Source organism: Nicotiana tomentosiformis, chromosome 10 (assembly GCF_000390325.3).
Source record: "Nicotiana tomentosiformis chromosome 10, ASM39032v3, whole genome shotgun sequence".
Classification (NCBI taxonomy): domain Eukaryota; kingdom Viridiplantae; phylum Streptophyta; class Magnoliopsida; order Solanales; family Solanaceae; genus Nicotiana; species Nicotiana tomentosiformis.
In genome coordinates this window covers 62,821,898-62,841,283 of record NC_090821.1, presented here as the reverse complement: position 1 = coordinate 62,841,283, position 19,386 = coordinate 62,821,898, and the positions used below count along the sequence as shown (strand labels likewise).

Here is a 19,386-nt window from a genome sequence, read left to right as displayed (position 1 = left end):
GCTGTACTTCTGCACTAAATGTGCAGCATCTGATAGGTTCATTTGGTGATCATCTTGGCGCGTAGGCGCGTCTGTTGAGGAGACTTGCATTCCAGGCTATGCATCGCAGTCCACCGAGACTCCATCGTTCTATTTATTTTATCCTGTCTTATTTATATTCTAGACAAATATTGTATTATTATTGTACTCCTTAGAAAATGCTCATGCACTTGTGACACCGGGGTTTGGGGTTATACTAGTTGATGCTTAGAGTTTCGTATATTATTATCGCCTTTCATTTCTTTTATAAATTACAAATGTTGTACGTTCCCGTTAGTTAGAATGTAAATCTCCTTTTCTTATTAACATTTGTGATTTCAAAAGTAATAAAATGAGTAATCAAATTGATAAATCACTGTTGACTTGCCTGACGGCGACGTTAGGCGCCATCACGACCTATAATGAATTTTGGGTCATGACAACTTTGTAGTGCGCAAATGTTAAATGCCCCGAGGGGAATTTTCAACTATCTTTATGTAGGGGTACATGAAATATTAAATAATTCTTGGATTGTCTAGACTCAAGTATTGAATTTTTGATGTTACACAGAAGTATGTGAGTTTCAAATACTTTTATCTAATTAGAAAGTCTAATATCATTAACAAATTATATTTGTATGATTGTTTTATTTTTTCTACATATGTTACAAAATAAATACTATAATTAGGAGTGTTCATGTTTGGTTTGGATCGATTTTTCCTAAAAAGAAATCAAATCAAGTAAGTTAGTTTTTTAAATATTGGACCATACCAAACCAATTAAGTCGGTTGTTTTATCGATTCCGTTTTTATCGGGTCTTGTCTTCTTCTTTTTTTCTCGATTTTTCTCATTTTTTCTTTCTTAAAGGCGAGACATACACTACCAAACACATATTCCGGTGACTACATTTTCAACGTAACACTATCAAACAAATTGCTTTTTGAGAAATCTATCATTTATCAAGATATATTGATGATAATTGAATAAAATAGTGATAAATAATTTAAGGACTCAATTAAAAATAGATTATTTTTAACATGAAATAGGTTCTCGTACTTAGCAAAAGAAAACTACAAATCAAACTAGAATGTAAAGACAAAGAACCAGATTATTATAATAGCAAAGAACTAGACTAAAAGTGCAAATGATTAACATGTACCATAAAATTTTAGAAACTTTGTATAAAAATATACATATATATATATATATATATGTGTGTGTGTGTGTGTGTGTGTGTGTGTGTGTGTGTGTAATAATAAATTTTAAATAGCTACTTCTATTGTCGGTTTGGTTCGATTTTTTTGGGTTATTTTTTAATTAAAACAAAAATCAAACCAAATTTGTTCGTTTTTAAAATTCAAAACCAAATCAAAAGTATCCATTTTTTTGGTCGGTTTGATTTGGTTTTCAGTTTGGTTCAATTTTTCGGGTTTTTACGAACACCATTATAATTTTAATTGACTAAGTCTATAAATTGCGTAAACTCCATGTAACTCAATAATGGAGTAGCATTTGCAATTGACTTCTCGTGACATGTGTAGTCTTCAAATACAAAATCTACAAAATAAATCACACGTACCTTATTCTATGAGATCCAAATCTAAGATCTCAAAGTTAGTTGCTAGCAAGATAACACAACTAGAAGGCCAAGTATTACAATTAACGTATGCATCTCATGTGGCAAAATAAATAATAGATTTTATGCTTATGTTTTTCAAATAAATTAGAAACAAAGCAATTGACTTCAGTTCATAATAAGCAAGAGCGTGCTACATTCGAGCTCTGATAATGAAATAAACTATAGTAGGAAAACTTCTGTTTTTAATGAGCCTTACGCCGTGCTAATTTAAAATTGAAACTTCAAAGAGAGAAAATTCTCGTATAAGTTCTTGAAATCTTTTTAATATTCGGCTAAACGGTCGGATTTTAGGCTCAAACCTTAGACTTCGGATATTGAAAAAAATAGAATTAAGAATTTAGAGATATGGGCTGATCGGAAGCTACAATATGTGCTATCAAATTGTTACATGCTGAAGTGTTTTCATTGATCTATTAATGGAATGTGCAGCTATAGGGTTTTCTTCTTTGTATAGTTTAAAAAATATAAGGTTGACGATAAACTAGACTTTAGATACTTATTATTGTGTTTTTAAGTAAAGTTACGCTGTCTTTACTCTTTACGTATACTTTTGCTACTTAAAATTCTAAAAACAAATGTCAACTTGGAGAACGAAAAGCTTTTTTCCCATAAAATATTATATGATACAACTAATTTTTTGAAAAACAATTACAAATGGTTGGAAAAAAAGGTATATCAAAAGGTTACACATAATCATAATGCCTACAAATAGATATTGCGGGATAGAAGGAACCATTTTCTTAAACAGTTCAGTTCGCGAATATAAGAATATTGTGAAAGAGAATGTGAGTTCGAGTAACCCAAGAGCAAGGTGGGGAGTTCTTGGAGGGAGGGAGCCGAGGGTCTATCGGAAACAACCTCTCTATCCTAGGGTAGGGGTAAGGTCTGCGTACAAATACCCTTCCCAGACCCCACTAGTGAAATTATATTGGGTTGTTATTGTTGTTGTTGTTGTCGTGAAAGAGAATGTCACAATAGGATTTTTATACGTAATTCCTCCAATATTTGCAAACTACGCAATATAAACAGATATATTAGAAACTACAAATTTTTGGCTTGTAATATCGTAATTTGATAGTCAGCAATGCTCTAGTCTACTCACGGAATAACACAGTTCCCTTATTGGTAATATTGCTACTTAAATTTTTATTTTTTAAATAATGTTATCCCATTAATAAAAAAAAGGTCATATTTTTCTTTAAAGATCAGAAAGCATTGCTCTTTGTTTGCTGAATTGTTGGTTAATATAGTTGTTGTTGGATTTTGCATCTGTTACTGCTACTGTTTTCTAGAATAATTAGTTGTTTAGTTTTAGAAGGAGTCTGCTAGAAGATTCCGAATTTTAATTATAGTAAAAGTTTAGTAATTTAGTTGTAGGATGAGTTTACTACTTTATTTATTTGGCTATTTAAAGCCCTATGATTAATAAAATTTTAGAGACATTTTTTCAATCCTATTTTCAACCTTCTTGCTGCTTGCATATTTTTTCTAAAATCCATAACAGTGGTATCAGAGCCTCCATTGATCTTGACGGATCTCTGAATTCGCTGAAAAACAACCAATTTCAACCACTTTTAAACCATACGCATTTTTACCCATACCGATTTTTAACCAAATTTTTAAAAATGGCAAGCAGCGGTCTCTCTTTGAATACCCCACAAACTTTCACCGGTGAAAATTATCAGATTTGGTCAGTGAAGATGAAATCTTATCTTGAAACTTATGATCTATGGGCAGTTGTAATGAAAGACAAACTTATACAATCACTTCCTGCAAATCCTACCCTTGCCCAAATCAAAGCTCATTCAGATGAGAAAACCAAAAAATACAAAGCCAAAACTATAATTCAAAATTCAGTTGCAGATTCAATCTTCTCTAAAATCATTGCATGTGAGACATCAAAAGAAGCTTGGAAAACACTCAAACAGGAGTATCAAGGAAGTGAACGAGCCAGACAAAATCAGATTTTAAATTTGAAAAGAGATTTTGAATCTCTTATAATGCAAGATGATGAGACCATCGCTAAGTATTCTAACCGAATTTCTTTAATTGTCAATAAAATCAGGTTACTTGGCGAGAATTTCAAAGATGACAGGATAGTTGAAAAGATTCTTGTGACAATTCTCGAGAAATTTGAATCCAAAATTTCCTTTCTGGAAGAGTCTAAAGATCTCTCTACCATCTCTATTGCAGAATTAATAAGTATTCTTCAAGCATAAGAGCAAAGAAGGGCTTTTAGACAAGACAAAGTTACTGAGGGTATTTTTTATGCGAAACACCAAAAAGAAAAAATCGATTGTCCTTATTGCAAATATTGCAAAAAGAAAACACACTTAGAAAAATTTTGTTGGTGGAGACCTGATGCATTATGTGAAAATTGCAAACAAAAAGGTCATATTACAGAAGTGTGCAAGTTCAAAGATGCTCATGCACAGGCACTAATAGCAGAAAAAGGAATTGAGGATGACCTTCTTTAGACTGCAGCAACAGAAGCAATGATGAATGTTGGATTTTGCATCTGTTACTGCTATTGTTTTCTAGAATAATTAGTTGTTTAGTTTTAGGAGGAGTCTGCTAGAAGATTCAGAATTTTAATTATAGTACGAGTTTAGTAATTTAGTTGTAGGAGGAGTCTACTACTTTATTTATTTGGCTATTTAAAGCCCTATGATTAATAAAATTTTAGAAACAGTTTTTCAATCCTCTTTTCAACCTTCTTGCTGCTTGCATATTTTTTTCTAAGATCCATAACAGTTGTGCATATGCGAAACGACGAAGGTAAATTTCAACTATTTCTATCTAGAGGTACATAAATTAAATTCTTGGATTGTTGAAACTCGAATCTAGTAATTTTGGTGTTATACTAAAGTATATATGATTTTAATTTTTTTTATCTAATTCAAAAGTTTAATATCATTAACAAATTATATTTGTAACAATGTTTTTATTTATTAATGCTATGTTACAAATCAAAGTATACAAGTAGCATAAACTCCACTTAGTTATACTCTAAATCGACCAGTAGCCACCACTTTTGGCGTAACTTCATACACTTTCCCACCTTAGACCCGAGATTGCTTTAAGAGCATCTCCAACCTTAAGCAATATTGTTTACATCAAAATAGTGTAAATACAAAAATGATGAAAATTAACTCGAACCCATTACACTATTTTTTACATCAAAAAAGAATATCCCTTTTATATTCTTTTCTCTCTTCTATATTATATTATTTTTTATATTTAAATTATATTTTTTTATTTCATAAAACAAATTCTTTCTTTTTTTCTTTTTTACATATTCATCCCATATAATTCATATTTATTTCTTATATAACAATTTAATATAAAATTATTTTACACCATAAATTTTTAAATAATATAAATTATAAGCAAATATTATACATTATACATATTAATGGATAATTCAGTTATAACTTATAATAAAATTAACTTACAATTTTATATAAGAATAATATATACAAAAATTAATTTATAAAAATTATACACCACACTTAAGATGTAAAATTAACATTATAAAGATATTACATAAAAAACAATTAGGTATATTAGGGGCATAAATAAAAAAAGTAAAATTTATAATATGTTAAATTAAAAATATTATATAATAAAATATTGATAAATAGTAATGGTGTTGATGAATAGTGTTGGTATAACACTATTTACACATCAAAATGGTGTAAGAAATGGTGTTGGGTTGGAGCACCAAAACACCAAATATTACACCCAAATAGGATTTGGTGTAATATTTAGTAAGGTTGGAGATGGTCTAAACAACTAATATTTTTGGAGACGAAATATTTAAATCTTATGCTAATATTTTCACGTAACTTGTTATATCTACATAACATTGTTAGTGAAGAAATTATTCTCACTAATTAGTTTTATGTACTTAATTGTTGATTAATTGAGATTCACGTCCCGTGTACCTTAACCTTTAATTAAGGTGGAGGAATTCTATCCATCATAATCTCTTGATGATTTGGGGACAAAATAACCTAATCCAATAAAATGTATTTTATCATGCTCTTTTAATGACTGGATTTTTTTGGACATAGTTGATAGCCTAATTGGGCAAAATAAAGATTTTTTTTGATTTTTTTTTTTAAAATGATAGATTTTTTAAATTGCAGCCAGATTTTGTCTAGAACTGGACTAGGATCTAATTCGTTTCTTTAAAGATTAAGGCGTCAGAATCTGAACGCACATTTGAATATTAAAATGTATATTAAAAATAAAATATTTGAATATATATATGAATATTAAAATATATATTAATATTTAAATACTAAATGATTAAGATTGTTTATATTTTTAATATTTGATTTTTATTTAAGAATTAATAAATATAAAATTTAAATAAAATACTAATTAATTTAATATTCTATTAATAAAGTATTTTTTAAAAACAATATTATGGTAGTTGGTAGTGATGATTGCTAACAGTGGTGCTTGTGGATATTGAATGGAGGCATCGATTAGAGGTGATTTTGGTTGATGCTGATGGTTCTGGATAGTAGTTAGTGATGATTGGTAGTAATAGTTGTGGTTAAGGAAGGTGGTGGTATAGACATTGACTTGATGATAGTGGGGGGATGACTGATGGTAGTAGTTGAGATGGGGTGAGTGGTTATGGTTGAGGATGATGGTGGTGGTAGTTGTTAATGGCAGGGGTGATAGTCGATAATGGTGGGATGCTGGATGGTGGTATTAGATAATAATGGCGGTGGTATTGTTACGCGGCGCCTTCCTGAAGTTCCTTGGAAGGGCGACGTAAGGCTAAGAAACCGATGTCAGTACGGTTGCTATGCGCCAACTGAGGTCCTCGCCGTACGCTAGACTAGATTGTCAGTGCCGTACGGAAAAATCAATGTCGTGAGCAATTGAGCAGCGAAAAATGAGCAATTGATGATGAAAGCTGATGATTGTATTGATGATGATGAAAGCTATTACAAGATGCAATGCGGTGTCGGGGGGAAGAGACACCAGTACAGAGAATTGTTTGAATGCTTGAATGTTTGAATGCTTTGGTCCCCCTTAATAATGCTTAAAAAAATAAACCAAAGTTACATGAGTTGACCTAAGAAAGCTGTAGAAGCACACTGAAAATGAATGAAGTAAAACTACTCTATAATTACAATGAAAAGGACTTAGTCTTCTATGGAAGCAAGTCCGATGGCAACAACTTTGTCTTGAGCATCAGGGTCTGCGCGCGCATTGCTGTGGGCACGCGCGACACTATTTGGATCTGCCAGCGGCGGGGCGCTGGTGCTTGGCGTTGGGTCTGCGCGCGCGGCATTGTCGGTGCGCGCGTCGCTGATGAAATTCGCCAGCCGCTGGGCGCTGGCACTGATTATCGGTGGGGCGATAGAGGCGCATGCTCGCTTGTCACTTGGCACTGCCGAGACCACGGGGCCGACCGTGGCGCTAGGCATTGGGAGGCTTGCCAGGATGCTACGGGGCGCGTCCAAGGGGTCATGGGTCGATGATGGAAAGCAGCCCATGACATTCTCCCCCACCTGAGTTGGCGACGTCCTCGGAGCCTTACCTGCCGGATGATGATGATTGGTCAGGCTCTTGTTGGCTGGGAGGTCTGTTTCCCTCGGTGTTGTGAGATGTCAAACTGAATGATCTTCCATGTATTTCTGAAATGGTTGGAGGCGGCTGACATGGAAGACTGGATGGATTCTCCACCAGGCTGGTGTGTTCAGCTGGTATGTGGATTTCCCGATGCGCCTTTCAATGGAAAAAGGCCCGATGTAGTTTTGCAATAGGCGAGGATCTTGGGTCCTCTTTGCAAACAAGTTCCACCTCGGGGTTCTTACCATCACTTTGTCCCCTGCTTGATGTTGGGCAAAGCGACGGTTTTGTTCGGCATGCCTCGTTGCCCTGTCCTGGGCATTGACAAGATAGTTCTGTACTATCTTCAAAGTTTGTTCCCATTCTGTAGAGAAACTGGCAGCTCGATGAGATGATGGCATGTTTGGTGCATTCACATTTTGTGGGAGTAGCGGTTGCTGTCCGGTAACAATTTCAAAAGCGCTTTTGTTTGTATGGGTGCACTTTTGTGAATTGAAACACAGCTGAGCAACATCCAGAAGCTTCACCCAATGTGTTTGTGACCCGGTTGAAAATTAGCGGAGATATTCCTCCAGCATGTCATTAAACCGGTCTGTTTGATTATATGTTTGCTGATGATGATGGCTTGAGTTGTAACTCAATTTGGATCCGAGGTAACTGAAGAGTTGGGTCCAAAACTTGCTAGTGAAGCGTGGGTCGCAGTCACTAATGATGTTGCTGGGCATACCCCAATGTTTGACAACATGAGAGAAGAAGAGTTGAGCTGTATCTTCTGCTGATATGTTTTGTGGGGCTGCGATGAAGGTAGCATACTTGGAAAACTGGTATACTATCACCATGATGGTTGCATGATTTCCGACCTTGGGTAATTCTGTGATGAAATTCAGGAAAATGCTTTCCCAAGGTCTCTGTGGGACAGGTAGCGGCTCCAAGAGTCCCGTTTGTGCTGAGTGATCCGACTTGTCCTTTTGGAATGCTTGACAAGTCTTCACATAATGAGTGGCGCCATGAGATGTTGGACCCCGATGATGTGATGTCTGTTTGATGATGTTGAGGGCAGCCGAAACTGTGGGTTCAGGTCTATTGGTTCCCTCCTTAAACTTCATGGCCGTGATGTTTCCAACGGCCATCTTCTTGGATATGCACGGTATGGTGTGGGGTTTGGCCCTGTTGTCTCCCATCATTAGGAGCATGTTGGCATATGGTACCGGGATGGTGTTGGTCTGCCTGAGGAATTCCAATCCCACTATCAGTTCGAAGTCATCGATGATAGCTATGCGTAGGTCGAATATTCCCTTGTATGGGCCAAGCTGGATTGGCGCTTCTTTGGCTATTCCACTCACTTGCTGAGATGGAGAGTTGATAGCCTTGACACGATCCTTGCATTTTTGCACTGCTAGACCGAGGCGTTGCACCTGAGTTGAGGCCAGGTAGTTGTGGCTATCACTCGTGTCTATCAATGCCCGAATAGGTCTGCCGTTTACTTTCATGTCAACGAACATTAAGGTCCTCTTTTGTGATGTGGGAGGCCTCTCGTCCGCCTTTCCTTTCCCTTTCTTGTCGATTGGGAATGCCTTCTTCTTGGGGTTGCCAGTACTGGTTCCCGCCAAGGTATCATGAATGGAGCTGACACATGCGTTGAAGGCACCTACTTGATCAGCGCCGTCTGAGTCGTCCGTATCTGACTTGTCATCATCAACAGTTTGTTGAGCATTGATTTGTGTATTGGGGCATTGATTGTTCCAATGTTCCCCGCCGCAATGACGGCATTCTGATGGGGGCTTTCTCCCCTGATAGTTGTTGACTGATGCAGTAGTGTTACTGCTTAAGGAAGGAGTCTTGGATTTGGATGCACCTCGATCTCCTCCGTTTCTGTTGGGGCCACCGTTGCTAGGTTGGCTCCCGTTGTATCCCCCTCGGACAGGCGGCTGGGGCCTATCCTTCTGAGTTTCCAACTGATAATCCCCAAGGCACTCAGCAACTTGAATGGCCTTGGGTAGGGTATCTACCCGTTGTCTTTGCAGTTCCATACGAGCATGAGGTTTCAAACCTTCTATGAATGCGAACAGTTTGTCTTTGTCCCCCATATCCCGTATGTTTAGCATGAGTGTGGAAAATTCACGCACGTAGTCCCGCACCTACCTGGTGTGGCAGAGTTCACACAACTTTCTTCGTGCATTGTATTCCACATTTTCGGGAAAGAATTGTAGGCGTATGGCGGCCTTCAGTTCTGCCCACGTCTGGAGAGTATCTTCACCGGCCCTGATGGCTTCGTATTTGACTCGCCACCAGAGTTTTGCATCGCCTTGAAGATACATGGCAGCAGCTGCTACCTTCTTGGATTCCTCCAACTGTCCAACGGCATCGAAGTATTGTTCGATGTCGAAGATGAAGTTTTCCACTTCTTTAGCATCCCGGGCTCCGTTGTATGGCTTGGGCTCCAGAATTTTTAGCTTTTGTGGAATGGGGGCAATGTTCATGGCACCCCTGATGTGGTTTTCGCCTCCTTTGAGCAGGCTTTGAAGGGCAGCATTGACAACATTGAGTTGGCTTGTCAAGTTGTCTATGGTTTGCTGCATGACGGTCAGTCTGTCTGCCTCTAATTCCCGATGGGCTAAATCCTCGGCACGCTCCTGTTGGAGGTCCTCGAATTGGCCATGAATTTTGGTTGCCTCGACGGCAGCCGTTTCCCGGTCTTCCTCAGAGTCTTGACTGATGTTTGCTATGTCAATTTCTGCCTGCCGCATTCTGCGGTCCAGGTCATCCAACCTTTGCACTAGGCTGGTTTTTAGATCAGGCAACGTATCCACGATTGGCCGTAATGCGTCAACCGTCTCTTCTAGGGTCGTGATGCGATCCCCGTAATTCGCCATGGTCAGTAATGGTGATGATGATGCCAATGAGTTCCCTCGTCCGATGTCGAGCCTAGGCTCTGATACCAACTGTTACGTGGCGCCTTCCTGAAGTTCCTTGGAAGGGCGACGTAAGGCTAAGCAACCGATGTCAGTGCTGTTGTTATGCGCCAACTGAGGTCCTCGCCGTACGCTAGACTAGATTGTCAGTGCCGTACGGAAAAACCAATGTCGTGAGCAATTGAGCAGCGAAAAATGAGCAATTGATGATGAAAGCTATTACAAGATACAATGCGGTGTCGGGGGGGAGAGACACCAGTACAGAATATTGTTTGAATGCTTGAATGTTTGAATGCTTTGGTCCCCCTTAATAATGCTTAAAAAAAATAAACCAAAGTTACATGAGTTGACCTAAGAAAGCTGTAGAAGCACACTGAATGAATGAAATAAAACTACTCTATAATTACAATGAAAAGGACTTAGTCTTCTATGGAAGCAAGTCCGATGGCAGCAACTTTGTCTTGAGCATTAGGGTCTGCGCGCACATTGCTGTGGGCGCGCGCGGCACTATTTGGATCTGCCAGCGGCGGGGCACTGGTGCTTGGCGTTGGGTCTGCGCGCGCGGCATTGTCGGTGCGCGCGACGCTGATGGAATTCGCCAGCCGCTGGGCGCTGGCACTGATTATTGGTGGGGCGACAGAGACGCATGCTCGCTTGTCACTTGGCGCTGCCGAGACCACGGGGCCGACCATGGCGCTAGGCATTGGGAGGCTTGCCAGGACGCCACGGGGCGCGTCCAAGGGGTCATGGGTCGATGATGAAAAGCAGCCCATGACAGTATCTATGGTTTGGGATGGTGGTGGTAAGTAGTGGTAGTTGAGTATGGCGGGGAGTAGTGAGTGTGGATGATAGTATCTAGATGAAATTAAACATCTATTATAAATTTTAATCGTTCAGACCTGTTCAGACCCCCTAAGTAGTTGTGAAATAAAAAAATAAAAATACTTAATGATTAAAATTTTTATAATTAAGATTTAGATTTAAAATGTACTTAATATTTGAGATCCGAATGATTAAAATTTAGGGATTATGATAAGTACAAACAAACGATGCCTAAAACCCTCCCCTTAAATAATTAAAAAAACAAACTAAAACCCTTAACCCCATCTCTTGTACACGTGCAACTTGGCAAATACATTAAATTTTCATATAGGTCTCCCTTTCTTTTATTTTGGACTATTCTTCTTTAATAAAAAGGGACCATTACTTTACAGTTAGAAAATTTTGTCTCTGTATATTCTTTTTTGGTTTTATTGTTAACCAGAAAACCAATAAATATTATTTAACATCAATAAATTAAATTATTTAATGTTGAGGGGTATTTTTCCAAGCGTCACACCCCTAAACGAAACCTACTCTTTGCTTATTCGCTGTTTTTCCCATTGTTCTTCAGTCTTTTCTTTGAAGCTTATCACGTTTTCTTTAAGCTTATCAATTTGTAAACTGATCTTACTAAGATGGCTCAAGCTCAAGCGATTTCTTCAGTGAATCTTCTCTTTCGGGGCTCCATAAAAAGTATTCGTATTCACCTTTTTTTGGGCGTTTGTGTTATCAAGAAATGTTTTTAAACCTTATAAAGATTGGATTTTGAAGCTATTTTTAATTACCCTTTTGCAAATGCAGGTTCACCTCGGATTCAAGATAAGCTTTTCTGCTCTAAAAAGCTGGATTCTTTACAGGAGGTTGGTTTCTTGATTGATACCTTTTATATTTATTTTGATGTTTTTTAGCTGAAATTTTTACTGATGTTTTTTTTTTAATTTATAATATTCTTGGTTATTGCAGCTTGGTGTAAAAGCTAGTGAATTTAATGGTCTTGCAATTGCTCATAGCCGTTCTAGCTTTGCTTTGCCTTGTGCCAATCATGGTAGTACTTTTTTTACCAGCTTTTATTTTGGTTTTTTTTTTTTGGATAGATTATATAGTTATATAAGAAGTTCATTCACGTGCGAGCTTCATTGTGTTAAATGATTGCCTTAGGTTTTGGGTAAGATGCTCGGATTTTTTTCACAAATTTTAATGCTTTGTGTTTCTGAAGAGGCTGAATGATATTTTGAGAATGGGTTTTGAGTTGGAACTAAAAGGACCTTAATTTACTGCTATTCAGAAGCAGTATTCTTTGAGAAATATCTAATCTTTATAGAGGAATACATTATAACTGGAATCATGTTTTTGTGAATAAGGAAAGAGTTTAGTTCTGTACGAAATATCATTTCATACCAACCAAGCACCAGCCTTTTCCCGTTCATGAATGTTCTGCTAAAACAGGTACTCGTGTATGTAACTTTGGTAATAACGCGTTGGTCTATGTTCTATATTAGCACTTGAATGCCTTGTTGGGATGTGGTGATGGAGGTTGGGGTGGGGTTGGGGTTGGGGCATGGCTGCATGGGTATGGTGTTCGTTGATAATAAGTAGAGTAGAGAAATGTAGACATGTTAGTAGGAGCGAACAATGAGGAGTGGGATTTGAGTGGAAATTACTTACCTTTGTGGACTTAGGCTGTTTTTTCCTCTATTTTCAAAAGTTTCAGCAACCAAATATTGGACAATCAAGAAAGATGGTTTTCTCGGAAGACATTACATAATGCTAAAATTGAGGCCACTATGTCAATATACTCTTTTCGTATTAAAAAAATGCTCATGTCATGTCTTTACCTGCTTTCTACAACTTTCAGTGTATAGCATAATGATGAAAACTTTACTTGAATATTGCAGCTATCCAGGCGGTCTTGACCAATGACAAAGAGACGACGAGTTCCACTGCGGTTGGGGAAAAACCTCTTCGCAAAAAGTTGAACAAAGTGGTTCTAGCTTATAGTGGTGGCTTGGACACTTCAGTTATTGTACCTTGGCTGAGGTAGCTCCATTCTGTTTTTATTTTCTTTTCTTTTACAGCATTGTTCACCTAGGGTCCTAGGCTATGTTCCTTCTGTTGTATGTAACCCTCACTGTCGGAATATTTGATTGATGACACTCTAACCTCAAATGTTAGTTGACTACTTACGTTACGTCGTTACCTCTTTTAGCATTATTCTGTTAGTTCTGCAAAAAGGTTTCTAGAAATTCATCTTGTCTGTCAGCTTTACAAGGTGGAATCTCTGTTAACCTTGTACTGTTTGTTATGTATATCTGAAGTACATGTAGATAGTGCGGAAAGGCTTGTCAAAGTATAAGAACACTACTATTTTTGTGATGTATGGAAAAGGACTTTATGCAATGAAAGCAGCTCGAATTCAGCTTAAAGATAACTGCTATGTTTGACCTTATATTTTTGAAAAAAACAAGAAGATAATGTTGATAGTTGATTAAGAAGGTATCCATATAATCCGGTCTGTTAAATACAAATATCCATGATTACCAAAATCAAAAAATTTCCTGAAAAAGTGAACAAGTTTGTTGCATGGTCCGTATGCGATGTTTTCGTCCCTTCGTCTACTTAACATTCTTTCGTTTTTGCAGAGAGAACTATGGCTGTGAAGTTGTCTGTTTCACTGCAGATGTTGGTCAAGTATGTTATTTCTCTAGTCACCTCTTAGTTCTTTTTCTTCTTGTTCAGAATAAATAATAGAATTATTGTGCATAAAATGGAACAGTCGAATAGACAATTTTATTTTTGTAAGAACCCATATCTGAGATGAATTAAAATTCTTTCTCAGGGGATTAAGGAATTGGATGGTCTGGAAGCGAAGGCCAAGGCTAGTGGAGCTTGTCAATTAGTGGTGAAGGATTTGAAAGAAGAATTTGTGAAAGATTACATATTTCCTTGTCTGCGAGCCGGTGCTATCTATGAAAGGAAATACTTGCTTGGGACATCAATGGCCCGCCCTGTTATTGCTAAGGTGAACTCCATATCTTAAATACTAAATTGAACCTTTGTTGTCATTTCTCCTTCTGTGAACCACCCTCCCACCTTCCCAGGAAAAGAGAGAAAATAGGTTCAGTTGGAGAAGTTCATGTTTGTTTGCCAACTAAATAGAGGTCTAACACAAGTTTAGTGATAACTCATAGTTGTCTTAATCTAATTTTTTGTCTCTGGTCAGTAGTGCATTTTATTGGCACCTAACCAAGGATAGTTGACTATGTTTGCTCTCATAAAGCAGGTTATGCGAATAAGTTCCAAATTCTTAGAATCATAATTAGTTCGTATAGTACCCCAAGTTAATATTCTAATTGTCTTGTGACAGACACTTTCTCCTACATAGTTCATTTTGTAAGTGGTAGTTTGTCCTAAAACACAAGCATAAAACAAAAGAACCGAAAAAAGGAAAAAAGGAGACAGTCACATCAATTAGACAAAATCACAGGTACAACTGTTCATTCCGTGAAAATAGAGCTTGTGAGAGAACAATGTGCAAGCTCTTAGCTCTAGGGTCTTGATCCGTGATTCTTGGAACAGATTGAATTTGTGCAAGGATTCTATGTAATCATTCCAATAATTGGTACTAAGCTTGTTATTTGAGAAATCCCAAGATTTGGTGCTTCACAGGCAGGCAATTAACAAACCTAGTCACTTAGAGCATGTTTGGAAAGCCACCTATGAATTGGATTTGGGTGTAATTGGGTGTAATTACACAGTTTGGTATGTTTGTCTGGCCAAGTAATTACTTGGTTAGCATGAAATTGGGTGTAATTACACTTTCCAATTCTCAAGGGAAGGTGAGAATTGGTGGTAATTACACTGTGTATTACAAGGTTTCTTTTTAATTTCTTTCCTTTTTGTTTTTATTTTAATTTAATTTCTTTATAAATTTTTATTTCCATTATTTTAAATTCTTTTTATTTTTATTTTTTTATTTTTTACTTTTTAATTTCTTTTTAAATTTTAAAATATATTTTCTTTGTACATTATTTATCTTTTATTTCTCTACCTTTACTTCTTGTGATTCCATGTAATTGCTCGTATATTTTATTTCTTATTTATTTTATTTTCTTTATTTAGCGTAACTACGTTATTATTTTAGTTTTTGAAACTACACCTCCTAATATTAGAAATAATGAGTCATTAACAAACTGGGCATATAATGAGTGATGTCATTAAAGTAGAATTTCATTGTTGAATGAGGTTATAAACTTATTATGTTTCCTAATTTTAAGTTGTATTTGAACTTATTTTTATTATGTTGGAATTTGACATGTTAAAGTTATTTTTTTTGGGGGATTTTGAAATTGTGTTATTTTTATGGTTCCAATTTACTTGTTTTAGTAGTATTGGTTTGTTATTTCACATTGCATGTTGTTCATTTTTTAGTTTGAATTTATAGATTAGTTTTGTCGAACATTTGCATAATGTTATGACATTATATTTATAAATATTAATTTATTTTACCACACATGCATTCCATGATGTTCTTACAAAACGTATGTTTTTAGTTTTTATAATTAATTAAATTAAATATTATTAATTTTGAAGATGTATATCAATTATTTTTACAATATTAGTTATAAATATATGATTACTAATTAGTGTATATTCAAAAAAAATATGCATTTTAAATATCAAATCTAATAAGGCATATATTTATTATATTAAATTTTAAATTTTGCTAATTACTTCATTTAAAATTTAATCTAAATGTGTAATTACACTTGTGCAACCAAAAGGTACGCTTGTAATTACACTGTAATTACGTTATGACAATCAAACATGTCATCGTAATTACTAGGCTGTGTAATTACTACCCTAGTAATTACATCAATTTCAATTACCAGGTGGCTTTCCAAACATACCTTTAGTGAAGGTGTCACATGCACAATGTTTGTGCCTGCAGTAAAGAGAAAATCACGATTCCGGAAATAGGCACCATTTGAAAAAATAGTTATGTCTGTCTCTGAGTCAGTTTAACTTTTCTTGTTATTGGAGGTTATAGAAAGATGGGGCTGCTTGTTGGCTTTCTGGTAGTAGGTAGGTTGGTTGCCTGGGAGGCGTATACAGCACCCTAGATGAATTTCCGCTGGTTGGATTCAGGTTTTGCCTCTCAAATTGTGACCTGACTGTATGAGAGGAAACATTACTTTGGCAGAAGGTTATAAAAAGCTATGGCTGTTTGCCAGCTCCTCTTACAATAGATTTTTTGCCTGGGAGCTACTTAACTTGGATCCTCCAAAAGTGCTGCTGCATCCATGTCAAACCAAAATTTTGGAGGGTCCAACACGGGTGCAGCAACAATTTTATGGGATCCGAGCAACATAGCCTGATACATATATGCAGCACCATAAATTTCCTCTTGTTGAGTTCAGGTTGACCTCTCAGAGGCAACCTGTCTATAAAGGAGGAAATATTAACTTTGATAGACATAGTTGCGTTCATTTCTGTCCGTAAAAGCAGTTCAGGCTGGTCTTTCCTCTATATTGTCTGACCTGAGCGAAACAAATAATTCATTAACCTGTATAGCAAAGAGGCTGAAGAACTTTGCCGGTCTTTACATACGAGCTTCTCATGGAGTGACAAGATCAGCAACTGAAATTCTTAAGAACATAAATAGGTCAAGAAAACCAATGGTCCACTCAAAATGAGAAATGATATAACTTGCATTTGCAGGAAGTCTGATGCGCTCCTTTTTGTTTGGTCATGATTTATGTTTGGTTATGAAACTTTCTTCTGGTCAGCTTGTGATCTTTAGATATGCGCTGCTATTTTCTTTTCTTTCCCTACGTTAAATGTGTTTCCTACATCAAGCTTTTACATTTCCAGAAAGATGAACCTGCTAGTAAAGTACCAGCACGGGCATCTTCAGTTCTTCACTAGGTATAATTTATGGGGCCAAACTTTTCATGCTCATATGCTGGTCCACTAAATTGACATACACATATTCCAGTTATGAAGCAGATATAGCAATTGATAAATGAATGTCCGCTTTCTATCAACGGTTCTCTTGTTGCCTTAAATTAGTTTTGGACTCTGAAATTTAGCTGATAATTGCAGGCAATGGTTGATGTTGCCCGAGAGGTCGGAGCTGATGCTGTTTCTCATGGATGCACAGGGAAGGGAAATGATCAGGTATTATCCTGGATCTTCTTTTAACTTTACTGGATCGTTTAAAACCTATTTATCTGAGCCCAGGGGACTGCTGAAACAACCCATCTTGGATTATGCTTCTTTACCATTACAGGTCCGTTTTGAGCTGACATTCTTTGCGCTGAATCCTGAACTCAGTGTTGTTGCCCCTTGGAGGGAATGGGAAATTACAGGAAGAGAGGATGCTATTGAATATGCTAAGAAGCACACCATACCAGTTCCCGTGACAAAGAAATCCATCTATAGCAGAGACAGAAACTTGTGGCACCTTAGTCATGAGGTAATATCAGCAACTTGTTTTGGACCTATGTTGCTTGTTGATACTCATTTACTATGCTGATGACTTGGTTGAGAAGTATTTGAACTTCTTTCCTTTTTATCAGATACCATTTCCTATTTTCTATTTCTTCGTGTCTAAATTTGGAATTTTGTATCAACAACAGCGTTGTTCCTTTCCTTCACTGCTGCTGTAACTATTTTCTTTTCGCTAGGAATTTAGACCAAATGAACAAGCTTATCTTTCCTGGGACCAGTAGTATATAATACTGTTTAAAAAAGAGTGCTATAAGAGGTACCAATCTGAATTGAGACTTGTATAGGAATATCATGATTGGTAAATGAATCACGAAAAAGATGTATCTTTGCTCTTAATAGTTTTTAGTGATTTCCTTAGTAAACAAGGAAATAAGAACCTAAAACATCAAGAATTAAGAAAATATTATGACGTAGGCTCTGCCACTTGGGCGGAACTAAGACGGGCACCCCTCCAAAGTGCAATGGAGCCCACCAACCTAGGCCATGGGCATTCTTGATCGCCCATTGACCCTGTTCAGGTAAGTTTTGGAAAAAAAAAATATTGAAGTAAGGCCATGTGAATAGCCGATTATTCCCGTAAAACTCATTTTGAAATGGTATTGAAGGGAGATATTCTGGAGGACCCTGCAAATGAACCAATGAAGGATATGTACATGATGTCAGTTGATCCTCAAGATGCACCTGATCAACCCGAGTAAGAGACTATTTTTTCCTCATTTATTGCGGTAGTAAAGATCTAATGCATTTCCTTGCTCACTTTCGAAACTACTTCTAACTGTGTAGGTATGTAAACATTGGGATAGTCTCTGGTGTTCCTGTTTCAGTAAATGGGAAGGAGCTGTCTCCTGCAACTCTTCTTTCTGAGCTAAATGAAATTGGCGGGAGACATGGAATTGGACGAATAGACATGGTTGAAAATCGGCTTGTTGGAATGAAGAGCCGTGGAGTATATGAAACTCCCGGGGGAACTATCCTCTTCACAGCCGTGCAGGAACTCGAGTCTCTTACACTTGATCGTGAAACAATCCAAGTCAAAGATTCTCTAGCCCTCAAATATGCCGAGTTAGTTTATGCTGGGAGGTGGTTTGATCCGCTTCGCGAGTCAATGGATGCTTTCATGGAGAATATTACCAAGACTACAACGGGTTCAGTTACTCTCAAACTTTACAAAGGATCAGTTTCAGTGACAGGTCGACAAAGTCCACATAGTTTGTACAGACAAGATATCTCATCGTTCGAGAGTGGAGATATCTACAATCAAGCTGATGCTGCAGGATTCATACGGCTTTATGGACTTCCGATGAGGGTTAGGGCAATGCTTGAGAAGGGTCTTTAATTTTTTGATCATGTCGTGAGTTGATGAAGGGGAGCCTTGGCGCAACGATAAAAATCGCCGCTATGTGACCAGAGTTCACGGTTCAGGCCGCAGAAACAGCCTCTTGCATAATGCAAGGTAAGGCAGTAAGACCCAATATGGTCTGGCCATCGCCCGTCCCCTGCATAGCGTAAACTTGCACCAGGCTATCCTTTCTTGAATTGATGGTGTGTGTAGTGTTGAAACGAAAATCAAGGGTCAGTAGAATCTTGTTCTTCCATTTTGTTGCACTGTGTTTTCGTATTACTCTGGAGGCTAGTTTGTTCAGATTGTTTTGTAGACCTTTTCTCTCGTTTGGATATCTAAGGCAAAACTTTTGGACTTGATAGTTCATTATGGAAACTTGCTGAATCACATATCAATAGTCAAATATCTGTTGAGGCAAAAAACATTAGGTGATTTCTGTACATGAGAGAGAGAGAGAGATACTCGGTGCTTGTGATTAGTAGGTATCTGATGAGATAGTCAAGGTGCGAAAGCTGACTTGACACCACCGTTATAGAGAAAAAAGA

The 19,386-nt window shown here is 37.0% G+C and overlaps 2 protein-coding genes and 1 pseudogene across 2 annotated transcripts; 2 read left to right on the top strand and 1 right to left on the bottom strand.

Annotated features, from left to right (window-relative positions):
* Positions 1-3,282: 3,282 nt before the first annotated feature.
* On the top strand, positions 3,283-3,876 carry LOC104089503 (uncharacterized). Its single transcript, XM_009594420.1, has one exon. It carries the CDS (start codon positions 3,283-3,285, stop codon positions 3,874-3,876), a length of 594 nt encoding a protein of 197 aa, XP_009592715.1.
* A 7,621-nt stretch (positions 3,877-11,497) lies between these two features.
* LOC104084559 (argininosuccinate synthase, chloroplastic) lies at positions 11,498-19,216 on the top strand. Its single transcript, XM_009588451.4, has 10 exons — positions 11,498-11,682; positions 11,791-11,849; positions 11,953-12,034; positions 12,885-13,026; positions 13,629-13,677; positions 13,826-14,008; positions 17,092-17,166; positions 17,279-17,464; positions 18,105-18,193; positions 18,283-19,216. Exons 1-10 carry the CDS (start codon positions 11,625-11,627, stop codon positions 18,833-18,835), a joined length of 1,476 nt encoding a protein of 491 aa, XP_009586746.1. The 5' UTR covers positions 11,498-11,624; the 3' UTR covers positions 18,836-19,216.
* On the bottom strand, positions 17,889-18,025 carry LOC117273812 (U1 spliceosomal RNA; annotated as a pseudogene).
* Positions 19,217-19,386: the final 170 nt, after the last annotated feature.